Raw genomic sequence first — 25,747 nt, 5'->3', positions numbered from 1 at the left:
TCCTACAAATCTTTATAAATGCATTACCTCTTGCAAGAGCTCTTGCTGTCAGCGTGATATTGCAGTTCATCTTGTTGCTCACCTTAGACTGGCTTGCTTTTTTCCCCGTTGTTGGGTTTGGGGGCTTTTTTCCAGCAGCATTCCAGTTCTTACTAAGAACATACTGTAGATATACCATAGGTCTCGTCTTATCTTTGTTGTTATGCCAGTCACACATTATCTGTCACACAAACTTCTTCTAAAGTTAAGTCAGATATGACACTTTGAATCAAGAGCAGTATCTATGACATGCTTAAATACAGGAAGAAAATTTAAATGAGTTCTAATTTCCTTTCAGATTTCCTTTCCTTTCTTTGTACGGGCAGGAAATAGCATAATATGAAAGCTACTAAGGGTTGCTTTTAGTCACACAGTTGTACAACTTTCCTTTGACTTTCCTACAAGTTCCATCTTTCTTCATCCAAGTGATAAGATCCCTTCCTTCTGTTCTCATCTTACACCTGTCTCATTAATTTTTTGCCTTGACCTTAATCCTCTTAACCTGTCGTAGGCTTAAGTGATTCTTCCTGACTGCTACTCTCACCTAGTATACCTTCAACCTTAATGGATCCAATTAATTAAATTCAAGCTTGAATTTCAGGGCTGTGTATTCAAACTTGTTTGACTGCAGTAGTTCTGCTTTTATAAGTATAAATGATACCTTAAATTATGCTGCACTGCAGATGACTCAACCTGCTTTGCTCCATTTTGCTGGCTCTTTCAGGAGATTTTTCAGCAAATTGAGGTTTCTGGCTTTATCTGGATGTTGTATTAGTAATTGACATGGCAGCTAGTTGGAACCTGGGTAGAAATATTAATGCTAGCCTTCACTTCAGTGTTGTACTTTTCTCTTTTATATCCATAGTAAAGTAATACTGGTTGTAATGCTGTGACCTCCAAATCCTCTGAAGCACAAGGCAGGGGTGAAAAGGGGTGAAGAATGACAGAATGCTGAATGCCTCTTTAATTTGGCTCCTCCCTAGCAAAAAAAGTCCACCCAAAACCTGTTACTGTAGAAAGAATAGCCTGTGGAGCAAGGGATGTCTGTGTATCAGCTTATGCATTGTAGCCATGATATTATGAAAATCCTTTGCTGGGATTTTTCCTCTCCTGAGAAGCTGAGGAGCCTCAGGAGAGAAATGTAAACAATTACTATCTGCTGCTGTGGAATGCAACAGGTGCATCCATGATTGGTCCATGTGGATTGTTTTCCATTGATGACCAATCACAGCCACCTGTGCCAAGGCTGTGAGCAGTCACAGGATTTTTGTTATTCTGTTCTGTTCTTGTTGTAGCCTTCTGATCTCTCTGTTCTTTTAGTATAGTCTTAATGTAGCATTTTAATATAATATCTAACATAATAAATCAGCCTTCTAAAATAAAGTCAAGCCTCGTGTCTCCACACACGGAAAAGAATCATCAACAATGCATTTGTCTATATTTGGTCTGGTTGGAGCAGCCCATAATAATGAAGCTGGCAGGTGCATCATGCAAAAATGTGAAAATTTGCCTTTGTGTCTCAGATATAAGCTTCTTGCTAGCGAGTACCTTCTGACACAATGCTGGCTCCTGCAGTGCACTGGAGGATGCTGGGCAGGAGCCAGCTGGTGGACACCTATCAGACTGCACTTGTGCAGGATCAGAGTCACTTTTCAGATGGGTGGTACACTGGGTGGGGCTATGCATAATAAGGTTGTGTCACTATGGGGTTATACATCTAGACTAACACGTTGCTGATTGGGTCTCCACACTAGGAGATGGTGCTGCTGATTTAGCTGCTTGCTTGGAAGTGGTACAGTCCAGCAGACTTGCTTGCTACTGCTCAGTCTGCCTAGATTTACTGCCTGTGTCCAGCTCCAGGCAGGAGGGATTGCAATCAGTAGTGCAGTGTCTGAAAAACAAGTGACAAGGCTGCACAAGTGTTTAGTTGGCTTCTGCATGGCAGCCAGCATAGGTAAGATTTCAGCTGCAGTTTGTGAGTGCTGCCATTCACCTTCCAGATGCCTGTGTCCCTTATTTAAAGAAAGGCTGCTGGTATGCCAGCTCAAGAAGTCTCGTCAGAGAGCTGCTGCCTGCCATGCTGGGGAATGCAAAGTTGTGTAACACTGCAGCACAGTGCTAGGGTTTACGCTTAAAATGCTATAAATATGCCTTTCCCCTTGCTGCTTATGAAAGAGGTGACTGCATCAAGACCTGCCCTGTGTTTTTAGCAGAACATGTGATGGGCTGTCCCTTGAGAAGAGCTTTCTTTCCTCTTGCATCCAGCCTGGCTTGCATAGGAAGAGAATCAAGGCAATTAGTCATTCACTGACTCATGAATGGTACTTGTTTAAAGAATTGGCTAAAAATAGTAAAAACAGGCTGAAGGAAAGGGTGTTCTCACACTGAGCTAGCTTGGACATCTCTTCACTCAGCAGATACAAATGGTATGGCTTGCTTCACAGAGCAACAAAACAATCTGCTGTGTTTTGGTAAAGATGCAAATGTTAGAATGAATAGGTGAGTTCACAGACACTCTGTCTAGCATTATTGAAAATTGGGATGTGTTTTGTCGGTGATTAATCACAGAATCTTTAGAGTTTGGGAGGGACCTTAAAGATAATCCAGACTCAACCCCACTGCTGTGGGCAGGGACACCTCTCACTAGACCAGGTTGCTCAAAACCTTATCCAGCCTGGCCTTGACCACTTGCAGGGATGGGGCATCTACAGATTTCTGGGCAACCTGTGCCAGTGTCTCACCACCCTCACAGTAATGAATCTTTTCCTAATATCCAACCTCAATTTCCCCTCTTTCAGTTTGTTCCCATTGCTCTTTGTCCCATCTATAGTTCCTGATGAGTCCCTCTCCAGCTTTTATATAGGCCCCATCAGATACTGGAAAGTTCCTATGGGGTTTCCACACAGCCTTCTCTTCCCCAGGCTGAACAGCCCTGACCTTCTCAGTCTGTCTGCCTAGGGCAGGTGCTCCAGTTCTCTCAGCAACTTTGTGGCCTCCTCTGGACTTGCTCCAGCACTTCCATGTCCTTCTCTGTGCTGGGTTCACCAGAACTGTGTGCAGTAATCCAAGTGGGATGTCACAAGAATGGAGGGGACAATGATGGCCCTCGACCTGTTGGCCACGCTTCTTTGGATTTATCCCAGGATACGTTTGGCTTTCTGGGCTGCGAATGCTCACTGCTCGCTCACATCGAGTTACTCATCAACCATCACCCCCAGGCCTTCTCTGCCAGGCTGCTTTAAATCACCCACTTCTCTGTGGGTGTGCCACAATCCAGGTGTAGGACCTCACACTTCGCTTTGTTGAACATTATGAGGTTTGCAGAGTCTCGCCTCTCTAGCCTGTCCAGGTCCCTCCAGGTGGCATCCCTTCCTTCCAGAGTGTGATTGCTCTACAGAGCTCAGTGTCATCAGTGAATTTACTGAGGGTGGCCTTAATCCCACTGTCAGTCAATCCCACTGATAAATTACCAGGATAAGTCTGAAGTATATCATGCTGTCTCACAGTCAGCCTTTTCATAGATGTGCCTGTCTAAATCTGCTTCAAGAAAACATTAATTACTTACCCAGAAAAGTTAAATTCCAAAATGTGAGATTGAACAAAATATTGAAGACGTCATAGGCTAATTCAATTCTTACTAAAAGAGACAGTCTTTTAGACCCTGAAGCCTGACAAGGAGAGGTCCCCAAAATAACAACCCTCTATGTATGTAATTTCCACACGGGATGCCAGTAATGTACCATGATACTTTGTATAAGCAGTCTCAAATATTCCCATCACTGCTCCAGCAAAACTAATTGCTTTAACAAATGGAAAGAGATGGAAATTTGCATTATCTGAGGTGGACAGAAACTGTTTCTAGAATAGTTATGCTCATGTGAGAGCTTTACCACTTCAGGTACCAGCATGCTCAGTTATATGTACAGTAGGGTATTTCAAGTCCCAGCTTTTACTCTGAAGCAAAGACCTTATGGGAGATGCATGATTTGGTTTAAACTTTAGATGTAGTATCTCTGGCTCCTTCCGAAAATATCAGGCTGCACAGGGAAACTTAAGTTTCGCACATTTGAAGTTATTCTTCCAATTTTGTCTAAATGGGGATGGCAGTGAGTTTGTACATATCTAAAGAATGGAGTCGTCTGTTTCTGCCTGGAAAATAGTCACGCAGAGTAGTAGCCTCTCTGCATAGCACAGTGACCCCAGGCTCAAGCCTGTGTACAGTCTGTGGGCAACCTGAAGGCATCAGATCCAAGAGCACAATCTCAACACGAAGCCTTCAGCCATTACAGAAACCTCCTAACATACAGCCTGTCACAGTCTCTGATATATTCCATCTTCATCTTTTTGTCTCCTAAAATCAGGCCTGATCCTGGAGTAAAGGCTAAATTGAGGATGGAATCTTATAATATTTCAGCATGAGAATTCCTGGGAAAGTACATAAACCTCAATATGACATCAGCTTTCTCTCATGGGAATCTGAAATTGCTTTATTGTTTGGCCCCTGTGTCAAAGCTCAGTGAAGCTGTTGAACCAACAGCTAGGGCTGTGAAAGAGGATCAGGTAATTCTGTTTTGTGGTCTGTCTTACATATTTGCTGCTAATGGCCTTCTCAGTGATGAGATAGCAGACAAGAGCAGACGCTGAGTCAAAATCAGGGTGTAGAATAAATACTTTGTTGTTTCAGGATGCCACTGTTTCCAACTCAATATCTCTTCCTAAATGCTGCATCTCCTACACTAGTTGAAGTGATAGCATTTTCTGTAGCATCTTGAAAAGTCAAACTGACAATCAAAGCAGGGGAAATCGACCTGGCAGTTGTTAGCTGAGCGTAGGTGGTGCTCATGTAATCCACCCCTTTACCTGCTTTGGTTTGGGTTGCATGACTTGCCAACAACCTCAGCTTTATAAACATTGCAGATAATATGTTACAGATAAAATTCAATAACATCTTACTGTTAAAAGACATTCTGGTAAAAGGAAATCTAGTTTGTACCAGAGGAAGTCTTCCATTGAGAACAGCGGATTTAGTAGTGCCCCAGATAACTAAATTAGGAAATGTGTACAGTGATTTAGTGTGAAAAAAGAATGGGCTGGTGCCTGTCAAACCAGTCTCTGATTGTGTAAGCTTGCCTTACTTCTTGGCTCATCATTGCTCTGCTGAATTTTGGCTCCATCTTCTTTTTTGTTTAGATGCTTCATGTCCTTCTCAGGAGATCTAGTTCATTCAGATTTTTGTGATTTAAATTCCTTATGAAACAGTGTAGGTAATGTGGGATATATGGGGTTTTCTGCTGCTACTGTTCATATGGCCACTGCAGCACCAAGGGAGTTTTCTGGACTCAAAGATTTCAGTGGTGTGGTCACTCATCTTGGATTAGAGATGTGCTCCTCCTATTCTCTGAAAGCACAACAGATGGCAATAAACACTGATACAGTGTTGCTGGGAAATGAAGCAACAACTGAGTTTAAAGTACCAGGCTAGCACCCAGCTCTGCCACAAGAAATTACTTAGGTGATAAGTCACAAACGGAGCTGAAATAGCTCTGTTGGCCCTACATTTTACCTCACCAAATAGTTGACAGTGCAGTGGGATGGTATAATGCTGTTTTACATGTTATGAGCTGGATGATTCTGAGGTGCTTTAAACCTCACTGCTGTAAGAAACTGTCTGCTGGTACTGACTGCTGACCTCTACTGTACATGCTTTCCAACACATAATGTTTATTACTGCATGCACTAATCCAGGCTTAATGTGGAAGAGGAGATTCCGTTAAATGAATTGTGTAGTGTGTGATGCACCAGAAGCAGGGAAGGGCTTTTGTGGGATTAGATACAACCACTTAACCTGCTAGTGGCCTGTAGTTCCTGTTTGTGTTCAGTGTGTGGAGCAGTCAGCAGGAGCACAGTGGGGAGCCTCCTGGTTGTGTCCCTTAAGAAGGAAAGTGAGGAGTCCTTGTGCTGTCTGCAAGTCTGCCAGGGCAGGTGGGTGATCTGTAAGAGACCTTGGTAGTACCTGCCCCGAGTCAATAGGAGCTTATCTGTGGGCTGGCTGTAGCAGATAATTACAAATAACAAAATAATTTCAAAACTCAAACCACTTCCTTTGTATCTGATCTTAAATACAGTTTGCTAAAGGTCCTTGCCCTCACTAATGCAGAGTTTTAGAAGGGCTGGCATTAAGCTTGCAGTGTTTTGAAATAAAAGTAATCTCTAAATGGCACTTCCAGGAACACCAAGCAGCTGCAGTTTATGCTGGCTGTTAAAAAAGCTGCTGGTGTTTCCCATTATCCTCTAATCAGAACAGTTGTGATCCTGGTGGCTTTCCAGGAAATGTGTGTGCTTCCCCCATGGCTTGTCTGCACTGGGTAGGTAGGATGGATTCAACATTCCTTCCCCTTCTGCCTAAAAATCAGTGATCTCAGTTTTGTCAGCTTGAAATGGCTGTAAAAAACCAGTGTCAGACTCCTGAAGTGTCATTTACAGGTAGGCTGGAACAAGGACTGAGGCTGGGAGGGAGTCCTGCCTGTGTTAGTCCCACTGGTCTCACTGCTGCTGATCCAGACCAGGATGCTTGGACACCTGGGCACGTGCTGGCTCATGTTCAGCCATTGTCAACCAGCTCCCCTAGATTCTTTCCTGCCAAGCAGCTTTCCAGCCTCTCTGCCACAAGCCTTGAGTGCTTGGAGTAGTTGTGACACCAGTATGTGTTGAGTCAAGTGTGTGGCAAGATCTCAAGAAACAAAGTTGCTTTAATAGTTATTCATAGTGACTGAATCAGTGAATAATTCAGTGGTTGGCAGAAATATTAGGTTTATATTTTCAGTCACATAATATCTAGTGAGACTGTATTTTTCTGGCATACATAGCAGAACCTGTACTTTTGTCTTATCCACCTTAAAGAAGATTAACAAACCTGAAGTGCAGTCTCTGTTGAAGATGCAGGAAAGCAGTAAAATAGGAAACAAAGTGGCTATGCTGGTAGCAATATTCTTAAAATATGTGCTATGGTGTAATTTGGAAGTTGAAGTTTTTGTGGTAGCTGTAAATGTCTGTAAGGGCTGTATCTTCTGTCAGGCTGGACTATTTAGAAGAGTTTATTATTTTTCTAGGGATTATAAACATGACTAGTTGCAAACTGGTGAAGGAAGGAATGGATTGATTGTGACTGGTCTTTATGTTCCTATCTGTTGAGTATCTTCAGTGATGTCAAGAAGCCATGGCATGCAGCTGGCTAAAATCAGCACCAAAATAGGATTATTTCTGTTCTGTTTAAGCTCAGTTTGAGGAGTCAGGCACATGATGAATGCAGTAACTGTTTGGAACTTGCAGCAGGGAACTGAGCTGCATATTTAGTCCTCCTAAATTAGTTTGTGTGGCTGTAACTGAGCTAACAACATGCTCCCTGAAAACTCTGCCACTCTAGTACCTAGCAGCCTGGCTGAGTTTAACAGTTGTGGGGTTTTTTGCCTTATATCAGTGAAATTGTAGGGAAAAACTATTCTGTGAGCTCTAGTTAAAATTAGGTTGATTGCTTACTTTGGTCTTTTTTTATTTTTTTTTAACATGTTTAGAATCAGGCGTTCAGTGGGGGAAAAAAGTGACCTCTAACTGTGGCTGTTGCTGCATTTTGCAAGCAGTCTTGCAGCTTGTCTTGGAAATTCTTGGCTTGCTTAACCCACACAGAAACTCAAATAGCATTCACTGAGAGCAGAGTAGGCTTACGTAACTTTCCATGGTTTCTCTTGCAGAAGAGATGAGGTAATTCTCTTAGATCTGTTTGTAATGGCCTGGAAAAGTGTTTGGTTTCACTTTCAAATTCTGGATGATGTCACCGTGGGGACCTGACAGTGGTGCTCTTTTTGTTCGGGAAAAAATCCCTGCCTGTAATGCAAGATTTTCTGTTTTGGGGGCTTTTGACTCTGAAATCAAGTTTGTAGAGAAGCCTCACTTTCTTTATGTTCCAGTACAGAACCTCAGTGTGCTAAAGAGCTACAGACTAGTTAGAAATAGGTGATCACCATGTAATCGACTGCTTTCTCAAATATGTGATGTATTACAGGGAAGCTAGGTTCTTAGCTGCCTGCATGTGGAAGGAATGATTTCACTTGTTTCTCCAGTTGCATTTTCTGTTGCTAGAGCTCAAGAGAATCTTTCATGTGACACAACACTGTGTTCCATGGTGATAGTTATTGTAGGCAGATAGTCCTTCTCTAATAAAGAACTATGTTTGTCAAACAGGATTTAGAAATTTGGAACAGTTTTCCAGGATCTACAGCATCTTCATGAGTCTGTATGAGTATGTCACATACAGTGACATACTGGTGACTCAGGCTCAGCTTCTGGAGTGGTCTTGCTGAGACAAACCCCTCAGGATCAGACAATTTGAAAGCAGAGGGGTTTTACTGGGAGAAATGAGACCTGCACTCCTTGAGCATCTATATGGGCTGTAAGCATGTCAGTGCTGGTAATCTACTGGCACAATGCTTTTTGTTTTGGTCACCTGGAAGCCGTGGCTGTGTAGAAGACAGATTTTGCTTAGACATCTTGTAGGTAGCTCAACCCTGAGTTTTGCTGTCCCTTGCATTTTTAGTCTCAGTCCTTTTGCTGTTTTGTGTCTTAGCTCTCACAAAACTGCATGTAAGCCCAGGAATGAGCTTTACTGGGAAAATCCCGGTGTCTGGAGGAGTGTGCAGCAATATGATGCAATCACTTGAGTTGGAGTGAACATGCCCTGCCCTGGGTAGATCTCTGCTCTGCTCACAGTGCAGCATGTTGTGGACCCAGGCATGTCCTTGCTGCAACAGAGTGAGTGGTGACAAGAGCCATTCACTCACTGTTTTTGGAGCAATGGCATTTGTGCAACTGGCCTTAAACTATGGGATTGTTTAAGTGGATCATAAATCTCTTGGCTGTGAGTGTGCTGTGACAAATGACTGTGAGGTGAGGACTGAGCACTGCTGTAGCATGCCCACAAAAAGTCATTAGTAGGCATCTAGTGACCATAAGGTCATGTGAACTGGTGAATTTCTTTCATAAAGGTGAATAGAAAACCTTATTTTCTTGACTATCTGACACTGACACCCTCTACATAAAATTTGGGTTGTAGAGCAGAGGTGTGTGCTGATAAGTAAAACTGTAGCCAGGTACTTAACAGTACTGTAATCCATTTGTTTGGTTGTCTGCTTCTGTGTACTATGGAATAAAATTTTCCAAGGTTTCTCTTGTTGAGCAAGTGGCATAGTTAGGTACTTAGGTGGAGGAGAGTGACCTGGAATTTTGCTCTTACCATGTTGTCCTAGGGTGACTAGGTTTCCGCCTAAATTTGTCTCAAACCAGGATAAATATGAATCTTGCTTTTGGGATCTCTTCTTGCATTCTCTGTTGCAAATGAACTTGGCTGTGTTTGAAGGATCAGAAGATTCATCTCTGGAGATCCCTTGCTGGGCTGGCAGTAGGACTCTTTGGTGGGTAGGACTTTTTGGTGGGTTGAGCAGTTACAAAGAAAGGGCTTGTGCTCCACAGCGCAGCAAGCAGTGTGCAAGTCCACCTTCCAGAGAGAAGTATTTTGGACACTTGATATTCAGACTGCTGTGAATGGCAGGACAGCACAGAGAAGTTAATTTCCTGTGCTAGGATCTCTGCAGCCTTCCCACAACCAACTCAGCTCAGAGTTGTGCCCCACAGATGGTTATTGACCGCTGCAAGATGTTTGCTGTCATTGCCCATCAATATTCCTCAAGATGCACTGATTTATTAAACAGACACTGATGATGTTCAGACCTCAAAAATGCCTGTGGTGGCAAAACATGTAGTGTTAGAAACGCAGGTGGATGGACCAGCTGAACTTTCAAAGAAAGACAAAATAACTGTAGCAAGTTATGTAACAATTGTTTTTTTCATCATGGGAAGAGTAATTTTAAATAATTTTTACAGGCAAATATAAAATAGGTCTATTCATCTTAGTAAACATTTTTTTAGTCTGCTTTTGAACTCAAAAAAGAGCAGTGTTCTCTTGATTTAAAACTTTTCCAGTATATTTTACCCTGTTTTAACAACGGCTGTTGAATAGGGCTTCTTGAATTAGAACATGGTAAATGTATTTTGGCTTGTCTTCTGAGCATTGCCAGCCCAGGTGTTTTGATTTTTCTTGTTTAGTTAGTGTTTTGCTCATAAGGAATTGCATAGAGTTATACTATGGGGCCACTTGGGCACTGGTTTATAAAATGAGCAATTTAGTAGCCTTAATGATTTTTTCCCCCAATCTTTTCATAGTAGTTATTGGTTGTTGGTCTTTTTTGTTCTGTTTCATAGCTAAAATATTCTGCTTTTTTTCAGGCTCACATTAAATTTCCTATTGACTATCCATATTCACCACCTACCTTCAGATTCCTGACCAAAATGTGGCACCCCAACATTTATGAGGTAAGGTGTTTTTTAAACAATTTTTTTCTAGGGTGTGTGAGAGACCTTTCTGCTTCCTTAAACGCAGTACATGTATGGGTGACTTTCAGAGGGTAGTCAAGGCTGTGGACTGTCAGCAATTGAATCACAATAGAACTACACAGCAGGTCCAGAAGAGGAATGATTCTATGTAGAGGCTATTGGTTCAATATCACCCAGTTTCATAGAGCTGTATTTGAAGGCTGAAGGCCTGTTTTGGTTCAAAACTTGACTTCTGGTGGAGGTCAGCCAAATCCTGGCTGAACTTTCGGGTATCCTAGAAGAATGTCAACTGCTAAGGAGCACTGCCTCTAGTTTTGGAGCTAAAGGATTTCAAAATGTTCCTTTTGGTGCAGGTCTTTGACCTTATCACAGGTTTTCTTATGAGAGGTTTTGCAGACTTCCTTTGAACCTGAAAACTGGAATGTCATTCTCTTCCATCCCATGAACAAATAAAGCCTTCAGTTGATGGCTTAGGCTTGGAAAGTCCTTTCTGATAAGTTCTTGCTGCCAAATGCCCATCTTGGAATGGATGTGCTTCAAGTATCATGGTGAGAACTGCACTGATGGCTTAGTAATAAATGGCTAGAAACCTTGCCAAACTTCAGTGCAGAACAGAATACTAACCCACTTTAATTATTAACTGATCCAGGGGATTGCCCTAATCCAGGCACATCCTCACATCAGTTATCTGACAGTTTTCTGATGTGGGTTTTGTACTTGGCACAGGATCTTTCCTGTAGCCAAGGATGGTGTTTCTCTTTAAGGCTCTATGTCAGTTACATGGAATTTTGATCTATAAAAAAGACAACTTTGAAATCTTCAGATAATTGCAGGCTCCTACTGTGGGTACTGATTCTGAATCTGGAAATCCTCATGCAGCAGGTGAGTTGCAAATTGTTACCAAAATGAAATGTACAAAAACTAGCCTTGGAAAGGACCTCTCCCAGTCCTGGTGAGAAAGATGAAAAATTGGCTAGAAACAACTGAAGGCAGCAGGAGGAACTAACCCAAAACTTGATATGTGTATTTTGGGTTTCCTCTTCAAATATACAAGCTCTCAGCTTTGTGCTTTGTGTTCATAGCAGTATTTCTTGTAGCTGAGGGAATCTGAAGCAGCTTGCAGGCTGTTTTGGAAACATTTAAGCAATGAAGATGAAGCACTGGGGTAACTTCAAATGAAACTGAGACTATCTCAGCAAAGTGTTTGAGGTTTGAGGGTTTTCAGGAGGAAGGGAACAAAAAAACCCTCATGAAGCACTGGGGTAACTTCAAATGAAACTGAGACTATCTCAGCAACGTGTTTGAGGGTTTTCAGGAGGAAGGGGACAAAAAAACCCTTTTAGTGCCAGGAAGATGAAAGAAACTAACAGTTTACAGAATCTGCTGGTAGGACCACATGGAGAGGCTGGGACTGACATTCCAGTTCTGAGCAATGAGACTTGAGCAATGTGTGTTTTTCCCATGTCTGGTTTACTTGGGTCATCTAACTGAACTTCGGTAAAACTGCATTCACTTGATCTTTATTTTTATGACATAACAGTTCTCAGGCCTGATAGAAATGGAGAATATATCTCAATGGCAGATGTAAAACTGCATTCACTTGATCTTTATTTTTATGACATAACAGTTGTCAGGCCTGATAGAAATATATCTCAATGGCAGATCAACACCCCATTCTCCTTGTTTATGTCTTTCAAAAATGCATGTAGTGAAAGTCTTGGCCTTTGACTGTTCTGATCCCTTTGTGCTGACCTCATCAGGCCCCATTATACCTTCACCCTTCCAGATTCTTAAAGCAGTGCAGTTCCCAAACATGTAACATTGATTGTGGCAAGACAAAAACTTCTCACATCGTTGCTTCCCTCTGTCTTCATTTTGCCAAATATCTGCTTGGCCACATGCTGCTGACCTGATTGCTTCAGGAACTTCTCCCAAGTGCTGAGATACTTCCTCTGGCCACTTGCATTGCATTCTTCCAGGAAAAGGTTAAAGAAAAAATTAATGGAAATTATTAGTGATAGCAGAGTAGACTGAGCATAATCTAATATTAGTAAAGTTAACTTCAGCTTGAAGTGATACTAAAAAAAAATTTCAAGACTTCACAAGCCTGTTGGGGTCTTAAAAGGGAAACTGCCTTCTTAAAGCAAACTGTTCCAGCAATGTAAGTATGTGCTTTGGAATTCAGCAGCTCCAGGTGCTGCCTTGCTGTGTTCTTGACTAAAACCTGCTTCAAAGTGACAAGGGCCTGCTAGATTAGCATACCTGGCATGAATAGTGCACTGCTGAAATCTGGATACAGATCACAACCCCCTAGGTGAGCTGCTGCTATCTGTAGCTGAGATCACTGGCCTGGGCTCAAAGGCACGGATGCTGTTGCTGTGAGCAGCCCTGCTCTGTGCTCTGAGCCGTGTTGGAAGGATGTGAGACCAGGTGTGTGGGAAGCTTCCAGCCTGGAGTCCTGAACAGAGCTGATCCTGTCATCAGTCTGTGCCCTGGACTGGGGTGACAGGGGACAGTATGAGTGCTGCCCCACAGCTGGCTGCAAAGCCCAGGGGGCCTGGAGAGGCCAATATCTGCTGGCTGGCCTCAGGCCTCATCTGCACCTTCACCCCATCCTGCAGTAAGGCACTGGTACCATGCGAGTCCCTGGATTCTGCCTCAGTGGAGGATATCAGCCAGGGTGGATACTGCTCCAGCCCTCCTGCAAAGCAGTTGTGTCAGAGTGCTGTTGCTGATGGAGAATTGGGTTGACAGCTTTCCTAAATAGGCATTATAGAGCTTTAAATCTATATTCAGGCCATAACACTGGTGAGTAGAACACATATTGAGGATTATGTGGCTGTATGGCTTCCACATGCTGCCAGAATATTCTTCCTTTGCGTGCTGGAAGGGATTTTCAGTGAAACCTTCAGAGAGCATCTCCTGCTTTTTCATCTGTTATTTTGAACAGCTGTGTCCTAGGGGAGCTGTGTAAGCCTGCCCCACACCATCTGTTCAAGGTCCTTGTGTCCTGGGGGACGTAATGTTTTCATACCTGAGCTAGTAGATGGTGATTAAACCCTTCAATTCAAAAATTTCCTGTAGCTAGCTCAAGCTACCATTGAGAACACAAATTTTCTTTAACCCTACTTGGGGTCTCCTGTGATTAAACCTCATGTCACTGTGACAGTAGTATTTGGTATCTGGAGACCAATCTACTTTTGTGTTGCATTATTACTATATTTGCTTACTTCGGTACATTCTTTAAACCCCTTGGTTTTATATTGGGTTTTTTTGCCAGTTTGCAGCCTAGCCCTTGGGTATAAAGTAGATCCAGGAAGAATTCAGAACCATTTCCAACCCTTGTTGATTTTTGCTGGCACTTGGATGTTCATATCAACAAGGCTAAACTGATAAGAAGACAGCCAGAGTGTGGATTTGAGTCATCAGGCCTCAGCCTCCAGTCAAACTATTTTCAGTGTTTTTTTCTGTCTTGCAGAATGGAGATGTATGTATTTCAATTCTTCACCCACCTGTAGATGACCCACAAAGTGGAGAGCTGCCATCAGAGAGGTGGAACCCTACCCAAAATGTCAGGTAACTGTGAATGTGTTGTGCAGTGGTGACCTCAAAGGCCTGCCATCTCTACAAGACCTAAGACCTATGGTGGGAGAGGTTTGGGAGGGAATTTAAGGTTTTGTAGGGCTTAGGGCTTGAATCAAGTGGGAACCAGACTTACCAGTCTGTCTGAACATACTGGGCTGACAGTGTGGAGCCTTCTGTACTATTCACAGGGTTTCATACTCTGAAGGCAAATTATCTCAAACGTTGAAGCCTCTCTCAGTCACTGCTATCTTCTTCAAAGTACCACTAGTGGAAAAGTATGTGTAATGGGTTCCAGGTGCACACCAAACTGCTCTATTACTCCCCTTTCCTCTGGGACACAGGAGAGAAAAATAACACGGAAAACAACTTCTGCGTTTGAGATAAGGCAGTTTACTAAAGCAATAGCAAATGCTTGTGCACATAAGCAGAGGGAAAAAGAAAATTAATCTCTACTTACCACTGAGCAACATTCAGCCACTTCCCAGGAAGCAGGGCTTCAGCACACATAGCAGTTGCTCCAGAAGGCAAACATTGTGATATAACAAATGTCCCGCATTCCTCCTCTCTCACTTAGCTTTCGTGTCTGAGCTGATGTTATATGGTATGAAATATCCCTTTGGTTAAGTTGGACCAGCTGGCATGGTTGTGTCCCATCTTAGGATCTTGCCACTTCTCAGTCCCTTGATGGGGGAGTGGGGAATGTTAGACAGCACTGATGCTGTGCCAGCACTGCTCAGCAGTAGCCAAAACACTTGTGTGTTATCATACCTTTCTAACTATGAGTGGAAATTACTGAGGGCTGCTCTGAGAAAATGAGCTGCAGCTCAGCAAACTCAATACAATCTCCACTCTTTATTCCATACCATTTGTGTCATGTTTAGATCCCATATAATTTATTTATCTTCCTACTGTTCCACTGTATTTCTTTCTCATCTTACCCACACATACAACCCTTCTGTGTGGAAGGAATCCCTTCTTACCCACACGTACAACCCAAACTATATCCTTGAACTGTCTCTATACCAAACACATTTTCATTAAGCTGTCCTTTCACAGATGGATATTATTCTCATGTTTCATGGCTTCCTCCACCCCTCCAGATCTATGAGCTGTGCTCTACTCCATCAGGATGGGTGGTCAAAACAGGAGAAGCAGCACACTTAATCGTTGTCACTAGCCTGGCTCACATCATCATCACATTCTCCTTACTCCTCACAAAATTCATTCTTTGTCAGGTCATGTTCTTCCTGTTCCTTTACTTCCTGCAACATAAAACTCATACAGTTTGTTTTTCCTCCAAGATTAAATTTCCTTGAGGTACATACTCGGTCTCCCCATCCTTCCACAAGTACAAATACACCCAGGTCCTTGGGTAAAAACAATCCCACCAATGTGTTTGCCTTTTCCCATGGGAGGAGAATCTGCACTGACTTCCCCAGCCACTTTCCTATGTGTAGTGCAGGGATCTTATCTCCTCCCACAGTGTCTGTGGGCTTAGTTTGGGCAGGATCAGTGCAGTTAGCAGATCTCTTAGCATTGACTAGCCAAGTGGCTTCTACAAAATTTGCATTATAGTGCTTCCATGTCCTGTTACCTAAAACTCTTAACAGTCTTCAGCATTTCTCAGTCTTTCCAGAGGCTTGTGGGTGGTAAGGGATACGATATATTCCCTCAATGTTTCTTTGCTTTAGAATTTATAAGATTATTTTGAAAATTAGTCCCATTGCCTGATTCAGTTCTCTCTGGGGTACCATGTCACCACAAAAGGTGTCTCTCAAGACCTGAGATTGTGTTCCAAGCAGTGGCATGGTTTTCTGGGTACATTTCCAGCCTGTTGTTGCCTCTGACATAGTGAGTATGTAACTCTTGCCTTGGCATGTTTGTGGCCCGGTGTAATCTGTTTGCCAGGCCTCACCACACTGGAAACCCAGCCACCGCCCTCTGTTCCAGGGATATTTCACTTGTGTGGCTCACTTGATGGCAGCTCATCTTTCACATTTGTGGATAACCTGTGTGATGGCCTCTATGGTCAGGTCCACCCCTCAGTCATGAGCCCATCTGTATGTTGCACCCCTTCCTAGATATCCTGAATTGGCCTAGGGCCAATAGCTCACCCTTTTGCTCCCAGCCTTAGTCTACCTGAGCTAGTCCAATCTTCACAGCCTTACCTACCTGTTCGTTGTTCTGATGTTCTTCTGCAGCAGATAAGGACCAGGAAACATCACTCACCAAACACCATCACGGGCAAAATAGGCTAGAATTAGAGATAGTAATTAAATTTGTTGCCAACAAAATCAAAGCAGGATAATGAGAAGTAAAATAGGACCTTAAAAACACCTTCCCCCCACCTCTCCCTCCTTCCCAGCTCTACCTCCTACCACACCAGTGTATGGCAGTAGTGGAATGGGGGTTATAGTCAGTTCATCACACATTGTTTCTCCTGCTGCTAAGGATGAGGAGTGTTCCCCTGCTGTGCCGTGGGGTTCTTCCCACAGCATGCCAGTTCTGCATGAACTCTGCCAGCTTGGGTCCACCCCATGGGCAGTAGTCTTCCCCAGACTGCTGCAGCATGGGTCACACTTCCACAGAATGCAGTCCTTCAAGGACAAGCTGCTCCAGTGAGTGCTACTCTCACCATGGGTCTCCCACAGGACCACAGCCCCCTTTGGGCATCCCCCTGCTCCAGCCTGGCATTCTCAGGGGCTGTGGGTGGATCTCTGCTCCCCCTGTCCTCCCTGGGCTGCAGGGGCACAGCTGCCTCACCATTGTCTTGACCATAGGCTGCAGGGGAATCTCTGCTCCAATACCTGGAGCTCCTGCCCCTCCTTCTGCACTGATCTGAATGTCTGCAGGGTTGTTCCTCTCACATGTTCTCACTCCACTCTTCTCTGGACACAATTAAAGCTTCTTTCTTATTAAATATGTTATCACAGAGACATTACCACCCTTTCCAATTAGCCCAGCCTTGACCAGTGGCACATCTGTCCTTGGAGCTGCCAGGCTCTGCTGGACATAGAGGAAGTTTTTGGCAGCTCCTCACAGAAGCCACCCTTGTAGCCCCCTGGCTACCAAAACTTGGCCCTGCAAACACAATACAGGATGTTTTTGAGTATTATGACCAGTAGAAGCAACTTTGCAGCATTCTGCCATTTGTCTGTCTTCCATTGTTTGTCTGTCTCCTGTCCTCCTGAGTGGTGTTGGGAGCAGCTGTTGGTTTTCTTCTTGCCAAAATTACAAAGAACCACTAAGTACCGGACACATTCAAGGCCTAACCTCTCCATGTTTTTGAAACAGCAGCTGAATTTCATTCTCATTACAAGACACTGTCAAATAAAGATGACAAGCCTTAACTCACAGTTAGGAAACACTTTGGGCATTAATTACATATATCACACATATATGTTGAGTACTTCATTATATTCAACCCTAGAGACTGACACAGAACTTCTCATGGTGCTTGTTCTCTAATTTCTGCTGTCCCTCACCACAGTTGCAGTTTTCGGTGCTTATGCTCTTGAATAATTTTGGGCTTAAGGGTGATTGGTCAAAACATTCCTCAGCAAATGCAAATAAAACTGGTCCTTCACTTCTAGCCTGCTACCACCATCACCAGTTGGGCGAGTGCCAGCAGAAGCACATCCTGCTGGGGTCCCATCTGGCTTGGGAAAGCTCCAAGTGTCAGACAGGAGGCAGAGGGACTGAAGATGTGGGAGGGAGCTGCTCCTCCGCTGCTGAATCCTGTAAATGCTGCCACATGTTGACTATTTCCCCACAGATGAGCGGAGTTAGAGTGTCTGAAGGGGAAAATTCATTCTTCAGCTGTGAGAGTTCACCTGTGCTTCTGAGGGTGTCATGCAGGCTCATTTAATTTTTTAAACACAATCAGTATGGACCTTCCCATCACTAAGAGCTAGGTGATGCAGGCATGAGTAAACACAGCAAAAGCCAGCAAGATGTGAAGGAATGCAGCTCTGATCTGTTTGGCAGAGAATACTGCTTCCTGTGTCCCATGGAGCTGAGTGAGTGGCAGAAGGCTCGGGGTTGAGGCTCTGTGATCATTTTAATTGGCTTTCTCCACATCTCCCTTGCCCTTGGACTGCACAGGCCAGGACTCTGCCAGTATTCAAGGTACTGGTACACCTGTATCTCCTGTGAATAGGTGAGGTACTGTCTGCCTATTGCTTTCTTTCTTGAGGACTCACATCTTTCTTGTCTTTTTTTTGCTGCCTGAGATCTGGGTAGATTCCATGAACAGCTTGATCCAGGAACGTGACTGTCAGTGCAGCCTAGGCTAAAACTTTTGACTTTATACCAGAAGGCAAAAATGCACTTGGACCAATCTATACCTACCTCTTGAGATGGCTCTGAGAGGCTGAAATGTGGATAGCAGCTGGAATTTAAAAAATAACATTTTTTAACATTAAAATAACATTTTAAAAAATTCCTTTTTCAACAAGGAATATAATAGGATGTGCTGGTTAGGAGCACCAGCCAATCTACATCATGTCTCTTTGGGAAAAAATTGATCTGTGTCTGAGTCTTCTTATGTTGATACAGGAGAAAAAACAAGAAGAGGTCTGTTTCTTTGAGCCTCTCCTGGCTGCTCTTTCATGCTACAGCAGCCCTGTCTGAAGGGGAGACAGATCCCTGACAATATCCCAGCCCATGCAGTTGGCATCAGGTGCTGAGGTTTTCAGTCCCACATGGTTGAACTTTTTTAGTGGTTTTAGTCCTGTCAGGTCCCCCATGCTGGGATGCCTTTCTGTTACTGTACCTTGTGCCTTGTTCAAGGCAGCCAGGTGTGAGTTGGAGGACACTGTCCAGGTCTTAAAGATATCAGCAGTGATGGAGCTGATCTAATGTGCTGGATAGGAAGGAAGAGCTCAGAGAGCTTCACTTCTAATACAGTTGTCTTGGTGTATTTAAGTAGCTTTGCAGTAACTTTGGTGTCTGGCCACTACAGTGAATATTGGCTTTTCCTCTCTGCAGATGCTAAATTGAAATATGAATTCCTGTCCTTGGCCTTCCCTAGATTTTGCTCTGCAGAAAGCTGCTGCATGATGCTGGAGCTAACACGCTGGCCTGTTTGCAGGGAATCAAAGGCTCTTAAATTCTTGAGATGAAGTAGAAAATGATCTCTTATGCCCATCATTCCAATCCAATGAGACAGTTTCTTCCAGAGCTGCTGTTCTCTTTTCGTACAGAATTATATAATTTAGAAAATGAATTGTATAAGACTCTCTTGATAGCTGTGCTGAACAGTCTGTTCAGATACAAGTGTTTATTTTCAAAACCTTTCAAGATACTAAGTATCCAAATGACCAAGCATTTCCTGGAATTGTACCCAGATATATGATCTGGTAGATGTGCTCTGAACATGCCCCTGAAGCAGTGCAAACAGGACTGCGGCTCCCAGTCTCCTTTCATCAAGGTCTGCAAAGTGGCCATTAGGTAATGCTGTGTTTCAGGAACTTTTCCCTGTCCCTTGTTTGTCCCTTCCACTCGCAAGGGAAGCTGTTGCTGGCAGGACCACTGGGATGAGTGGTGCCGTCATGGTGGCAGCTGCAGCCGGTGGCTGGGTGGGTATGGGTATGGGTGTTTGTGCTGGGTGAGGCAGGGTGTGAGCAGCAAAGGCTGCAGCTCTCAAGTGCAGGGTTCTAGGAACTGCAGGAGAAAGCTCTGGGCACGAGCATGGTGTTTGCAGCTGGTAAATGCCAGCAGAGCAGGGCACCTGGCTGGAAATCCTGAAGACTGCCTGCCCACCTGCCTGACAGGGGTTACATGACTGGCTCGTGTTGACTGTGCTGAGTAACAGCAGCTGAATCCCACTGGCCCTGGCGCCTTGCCTGGGCATTGAAAAGCATCTGCACTGTCTTTCCCTTGCTGTGCTTGAGAGCTGCTGCTGCAGCCTGAGTGGGGCACGAGCTGAGGAGAGTCCTGCCCCAGCCTCAGCCTCCCAACCACCTGGCAGGGCGGGGGAAAAGTAGTGCAGCCTTTTCTGCTGGCCTTGGGTCGTAGTGGTCCTTCTCCTTATGCAGGACAGGCAAACAGCCTGACTTCCTGCTGGAGGCTGCAAGCCGCCAGGGAACAGCTTACAGAACAGATTTCCAGCCCCATCCCTTCTGTGGATAGTGCAGACAAGGTGAATTCTGGTCTGATTGTAGCTTTCTGTGCTGCCCTGTCCCAAGCACAGACACAATGGTGTGAAGTCACATGAGGTTTGTGTTGTATCACCTTCCCTACACCAATGTCCAGGGCCTGAGGTTCATAAATACCTGTTCTCACCTAAAAACACTGTTCTCAACTTAAGATGACTTCAAACAAGTTTATGATGCAACACCTAAAGAAGTTGTGGATATCCAGAATCCATGAATGCGTTAGCTCTGACTCTGCTGTTGTGGTTACCTCTTTCAGGACTATCTTACTGAGTGTAATCTCTTTGCTTAATGAGCCCAACACATTCTCCCCAGCCAATGTGGATGCGTCAGTCATGTTCAGGAAATGGAGGGACAGTAAAGGAAAAGACAAGGAGTACGCCGAAATCATTAGGTAAGCTTTGCCAGTTGTGATGCTGGGCTACCAGCATTCTGCTTTGAATCCTGTCAAACAGGCTGCTTCCAGAATTTGCTAAAACCAGCTTCTCGCAGCAGAATGTAATTTGGAAATTAATTTCAGTGTCTTATTCTAAGTCCGTGCTTCAGGTCCCTCCAGAATTTTCAGCACACAGAAGCAGTGCAAACTTCTGGGGCAGGAGGACTGGGCTGATTTGTCTTTAAATTGTTCTTTTTTCAGACTAATCTGTCATGATGCTCTGCAAAACCTATTGGCTACTAGTAAATCCCAGTCTAAGTCCCTGCTTGTCTTTAAGCCCTGCATTGCTTGGGATGTGATGCAAACTGACTACATCCTACTAATTTCTGTTCTTAATGCATGCATGAATCATAATCTTGTCCCTCCAATTCAAAGGAGCATCAGCAGGATTTGTCAAGGGCTTGCAGAGATGGGTTGGATTAGCTGGAACCACTGCTCAGTCCTGCCCTTGGAGAAGTCCATGGAGCTCATCAGGAGCTGCAGGGGATGATGTGAGCGTGGGCCAGGGCTGCTGTGGAGGGACAGCCCAGCCTGGAGCAGGACTGCTGGCACGAGGCCACATCTGCATTGTCTGTGCCAGCTGGGTGGAGCCAGCGGGGCTCTGCCTGTGCAGAGAATCCTCCAGCTCCCTCGGCTCCAGCAGAGCTGGGTGCACTCCCCACAGGGAAGAGCAGACTGATGGGCCCTGGGTGGGTGAGAGGACAGGCTGCCATCTGCTCCTCCCTGCTGGGATGCAGCAGCCAGGCCTGGCTCGGGGTGATGGAAAACACTTGGCTTCTGTGAGCCCCAGGCTGTGTCCTGGGGTGCTGCCATGCGCCCCAGCTGCTCTGACCCTCCAGTGGGAGCTGAGAGCTGCCAAAGGCTTGTGGGAGTTGCAATTTTGAGCATGCTGTGGGAGAGTAGTCAACAGCAGAGTCAATAAATCATCCTAGGAAATCCCTGACCGTCCCTACAGTAGCGAATGGAATTTGCTTTGGCCTCTGGCAGGTCTGTCCACAGTGCAGAGCCTGTGGAATAACTGATTTCATGTGTTGCTGAGAGCGTGTGTGCTGCAAACCCCTTGGCATGCTTCCAGGCCTGAGGCTGCAGGACCCAAATCTGTTTCCAGTGCTGTTTGTGGTGCCTCCTGCAAACCTCAGCTCCCTTCCCCAGCTGCCAGGAGGGCTGGACAGGGCCTGGCGAGGAGGGTGGGGAGCTGAGCCACTGGCCCACAGCCCTGCTCACATTCCTGGTGTGTCCCTCTCCCCACAGGAAACAGGTTTTGGCTACCAAAGCTGAGGCAGAGAAGGATGGTGTGAAGGTCCCCACTACGCTGGCAGAGTACTGCATCAAAACTAAAGTGCCTTCCAATGACAACAGTTCAGATTTGCTTTACGACGACTTGTACGATGACGACATTGACGATGAAGACGAGGAGGAGGAGGATGCCGACTGTTACGATGATGATGATTCTGGCAATGAGGAGTCGTGACCTGCTCCCTCTATGCCCCTGTACTGCCCTGCCGACTCAGGCCAGAAGGGAGCAGCGGTAACCTAGCAGCAGTCCAGCAAAAAAGTGGGGGGGGGGTGTCAAAAAAAAAAAAAAAACAAAAAAAAAAAAAACCCAACACAAAACTTTGTCTCCTGCTGTCTCCTGTTGTATGGATCTGTTCGCTCCTTTTTTATGGACCTCTTAGAGACCCTCCACAGAATGTCTGAATTCTTGCATTCTTAACCCTTTCATCACTGTATTACAATTTCTTTTTAAAAAAGAAACTCCCCTTTTCACTTCTCTACAAAATGCTCACAGCAAAACAGGTTTGCTCGTGTTTAGATTCTTGAATTAAATACAGTCTTGCATTGAGATGTTTAATGTATTTAAAGCTGGAACAAACCCATTGGAAGCCGGGTTTTTGGTAGCTCAAAGTGCTGCATTTACTGGGAAGAAAAAAAAAATCCCCACAGCAAATTGCCAAGGTTTAGCTGCTCCATTTACAATAATAGCGTGTGTACATTCGTTTAGCCTTGTGGTGGTGGCTTTTCCTTTATAAGGTGTGGGGCGGAGAGTGTAAAGCTACTGTGTGTTGAGCTTGATGGGATGTCACTGAAAGGTACAGTATTCCTTTTCAGCCTGCTAAGTTAGGAAGTAGCTGGCCCCTGGAGCCCTAGAGGGCACAATCAGCTTTGTCTCTGGAAAAGGCCTGTGATATGAACCTAAAATAAACACTTAACACTTCGTATCTGTACAACTGAGCCCTGGGTTGCTATTTCTTTTTTTTTTTGATTTTTTTTTCTTTCTATTTTTTTCCCCCCAGACTAGGATAGGGTTGAAAAAGTTCAGTTTAGCCATTCTGCTGAGATCTGCTGCCAGCTGCCACTCTGGAGGGAGGAGAGCAGATGTGCATCCTGCTGCCCAGAGGGCCACTGTTTGTGCTGGACTTATTTTTGGCAGTGGGACAGACCAGCAGCCTCCTGCCCCGTGCTGGCTGGCAGCCCTTGCTCCCTGCAGCCCTGTGCATTGGAGCTGCCTTCTGTCGCTTGTGTAGGTCACCTGTGGGCAGGTGCAGCTCTGCACAGCTGAGCTTAAAAGCACCTGACATGCACTTGCTTAAATCTAGGTTTGTCTACACAGAAAAGGTAATTATATGGGAGATAAAAAGGTTTATGATTTCAAAAAAGACAATCCAAGTGATAGAGTGTGAGATCCTAGCTCCCGGATTTCTGCCCATCTCTCATAGGCATTGCCTTCCGTTCTAATTCTCTGCCTAAACATGGAAGCTGTAGTTATTGGGGTTTCAACTCCACACAGAAAAGCTCCTAAAAGAGAATTCTGCTTGTTCTCCTCTAGCACTTGCATTTTTATGGAGCCAAATTATTTACTGTGGTTTTTCAGCAGAGTGGTAAGAGATAGCAAAGACTAGATTTTAGTTTGTTTGGTTTTGGGGGTTTTTTTGGGGATTTTTTTTTGTTTTGTTTTGTTTTTTTGTTTTTTGGGTTGTTTTTAGGAGTACTTTGCATGCATTTCCCGGAGGAATTCAGAGAAGGGCCCGCGGGGCCGGCAGAGTTGGGAGCTCGCTTCGGCGCCCGCGGGGTGTCGGGGCTGTCCGCGCTGGGCTCTCCCCCGCCCGCTCCGGGCACAGCGGTGCGCAGCCCCGCTCAGGGCCCAGCAGCAGGCTTTGACAGGCTCTTCAGCAGTGTGCTTCAGCTGATGCCCCGAGCTCAGCCTCCCGCATGTTTTTGGGAGCCCTTGGCAGAGCTCAGGGGGATCCTGCATGTTCCTGTCTCAGACCCCTCTTCCTCAGGCTCTCGGCTCTCCCCGCTGCAGCGTGCTCCTGTTTGGCTGCGGTGCGTGCCCCCAGTTCCCCTTGGGCGTGATCCCTGGGTCGGCAGCCCCGGGAGCTGACCGGAGGTGCTGGCACTGCTTGGGCGGGACCCGCGGGACCCTCGGTCCCCACAGCTACAGAGGCATCCCCCTGACCAGAGCCTGCGCCTCCCTCCGTGTGTCTCAGGGTTTTCCATGGTACGTCCCCAGCTGCGGGTCCCTCGGGGGTGCTTCGGTGGGAACAGCCTTTGTTGTGGATCCGCTCCGTGGCTGACTGCCGGGGCAGGACTGAGCAAAAGCTCCGAGTGCGCTGCCCCGACGGAGAGGAGATGCGAGGAGAGGAGATTAGAGGAAGGCCCTCGGGGCTCCGAGGCAGATCTGTTTCCAAAGTGTTATTTGGCTGGGGTTTACAGGGACAGTCCCTGCCCCGGCGCGCATCCCTCTGCCCGAGTGGCGCTCCCTCGGCCGCCCGCTCTCCGGCTTGCATGTTACCTGGGAAGGCAGCTGCACCCTCCTGAGGTGTCAGCCTTCTTCCAGCAAGGACTTAGCCCCAGGTGCTTTTTGGAGCCTGCAGCGGGGCTCCCCTGCGTTTAGTGTCAGTGTGGGGCACCCCCAGCTTCACAGCAGCCCTGCGAGGGCAGCGCCAGGGCTGGCAAATGGGCCCCTGATGCTCCCGGCTGCAGAACTGGACTCGGGGCCACGCCAGGGCAGGGGCACCAAGCTCCAGCTTCCGGGCGGCTGTGGGGGGTGAAGAAGCAGAGTGTGGCAACACTGGCTTTGCTGATGGCTTGGTTGGAAATGAGGATACTGCATCTTTCAGGATTTCCCTTGTACTTTTGACCGTCTTCACTGTATACTCTCCAGTGACTTGTATTTCCAAGCTTGGTGTTGTAAGATGCATTATTATGACTCTTCTGTTACCCTTTTTTAATGACAAAAAAAGCAACCTCTTTTGAGAGCTCCAACATTAACCAGACTAATTTCTCTTCCCCACTGTCCTGTGCAGTGTCATTGCTTGTTGACTTGCTGGTTTCCTTTTTTTGAAATACAACTGAAGTATGAGGGGATTTTTTTGAAACTATTTAAGAGATTGCAGAAAAATGTTTACCTGCTCTGTGTATTCTGGGTTTTTCTTAACCCCTTTTCTCCTGTTTCAGTCAATATTAGCGTTTACATTTGCAGCTACGTGTCCCTTCAAGTGCAGTTTTCAACCATTCTGAAACCAGCAGGGTACACTAGATTTCTTAGTAGTTTTCTTAGCTGAACTCCCAAGTATTTTCCTTTTTTTCTTCAGTATAATTTACCAGAAAGAATTAACTGATGCATTTTTGTGTTGTCTTCTCCTTCAGTAGTTATATTTTGTCTTTTCTGCACATCTGTCTACTAATAAAAATGTGAAATGAAAATATCTCCGTGCTGTTACTTTCACGTTTGAGCTGGTTGCATTGCAGGGGTTCCTCAAAGCTTTAACAGCTGTTCATGAGTTCATTGCTCCTCTGGTATCAATGGACATATTTAAACACCAGTATCTATAAGTTTATTGCAAAACAATGCTGCTGTTTGACAGCCTGCACCTGAGACTAAAGAACAAACCGAATTAGAGGACTTTGGCAAAAGGCCAGACTTTTTGCCAAATAAATGCTGTTATATTTAGTCTTCCTAAGTAGGAAGGGGGAGACCAGTGAGAAGGTGGTTATGGATTCAAGTGACTGGAGCAGGGATGCAGGACTCGGGCCAGAGCTGCTGGTGGCCAGTGCCCTGGCAGGGCAGGAGCTCGGTGCTCCTGAA

The 25,747-nt window shown here is 45.3% G+C and overlaps 1 protein-coding gene across 1 annotated transcript in view; it reads left to right on the top strand.

Moving 5' to 3' along the window:
* Positions 1-25,365, top strand: part of UBE2R2 (ubiquitin conjugating enzyme E2 R2) — a 54,998-nt gene extending 29,633 nt beyond the window's left edge. The window contains exons 2-5 of the mRNA XM_041422049.1: positions 10,375-10,461; positions 13,961-14,058; positions 20,482-20,616; positions 21,910-25,365. Coding sequence (XP_041277983.1) covers positions 10,375-10,461; positions 13,961-14,058; positions 20,482-20,616; positions 21,910-22,129 — 540 coding nt within the window. The 3' untranslated portion in view covers positions 22,130-25,365. The remainder of the gene's footprint in view (positions 1-10,374; positions 10,462-13,960; positions 14,059-20,481; positions 20,617-21,909) is intronic.
* Positions 25,366-25,747: the final 382 nt, after the last annotated feature.

Source organism: Onychostruthus taczanowskii, unplaced genomic scaffold, assembly GCF_017590055.1.
Source record: "Onychostruthus taczanowskii isolate IOZ18803 unplaced genomic scaffold, ASM1759005v1 scaffold70, whole genome shotgun sequence".
Classification (NCBI taxonomy): domain Eukaryota; kingdom Metazoa; phylum Chordata; class Aves; order Passeriformes; family Passeridae; genus Onychostruthus; species Onychostruthus taczanowskii.
This window is presented reverse-complemented; position numbering and strand designations above follow the sequence as displayed.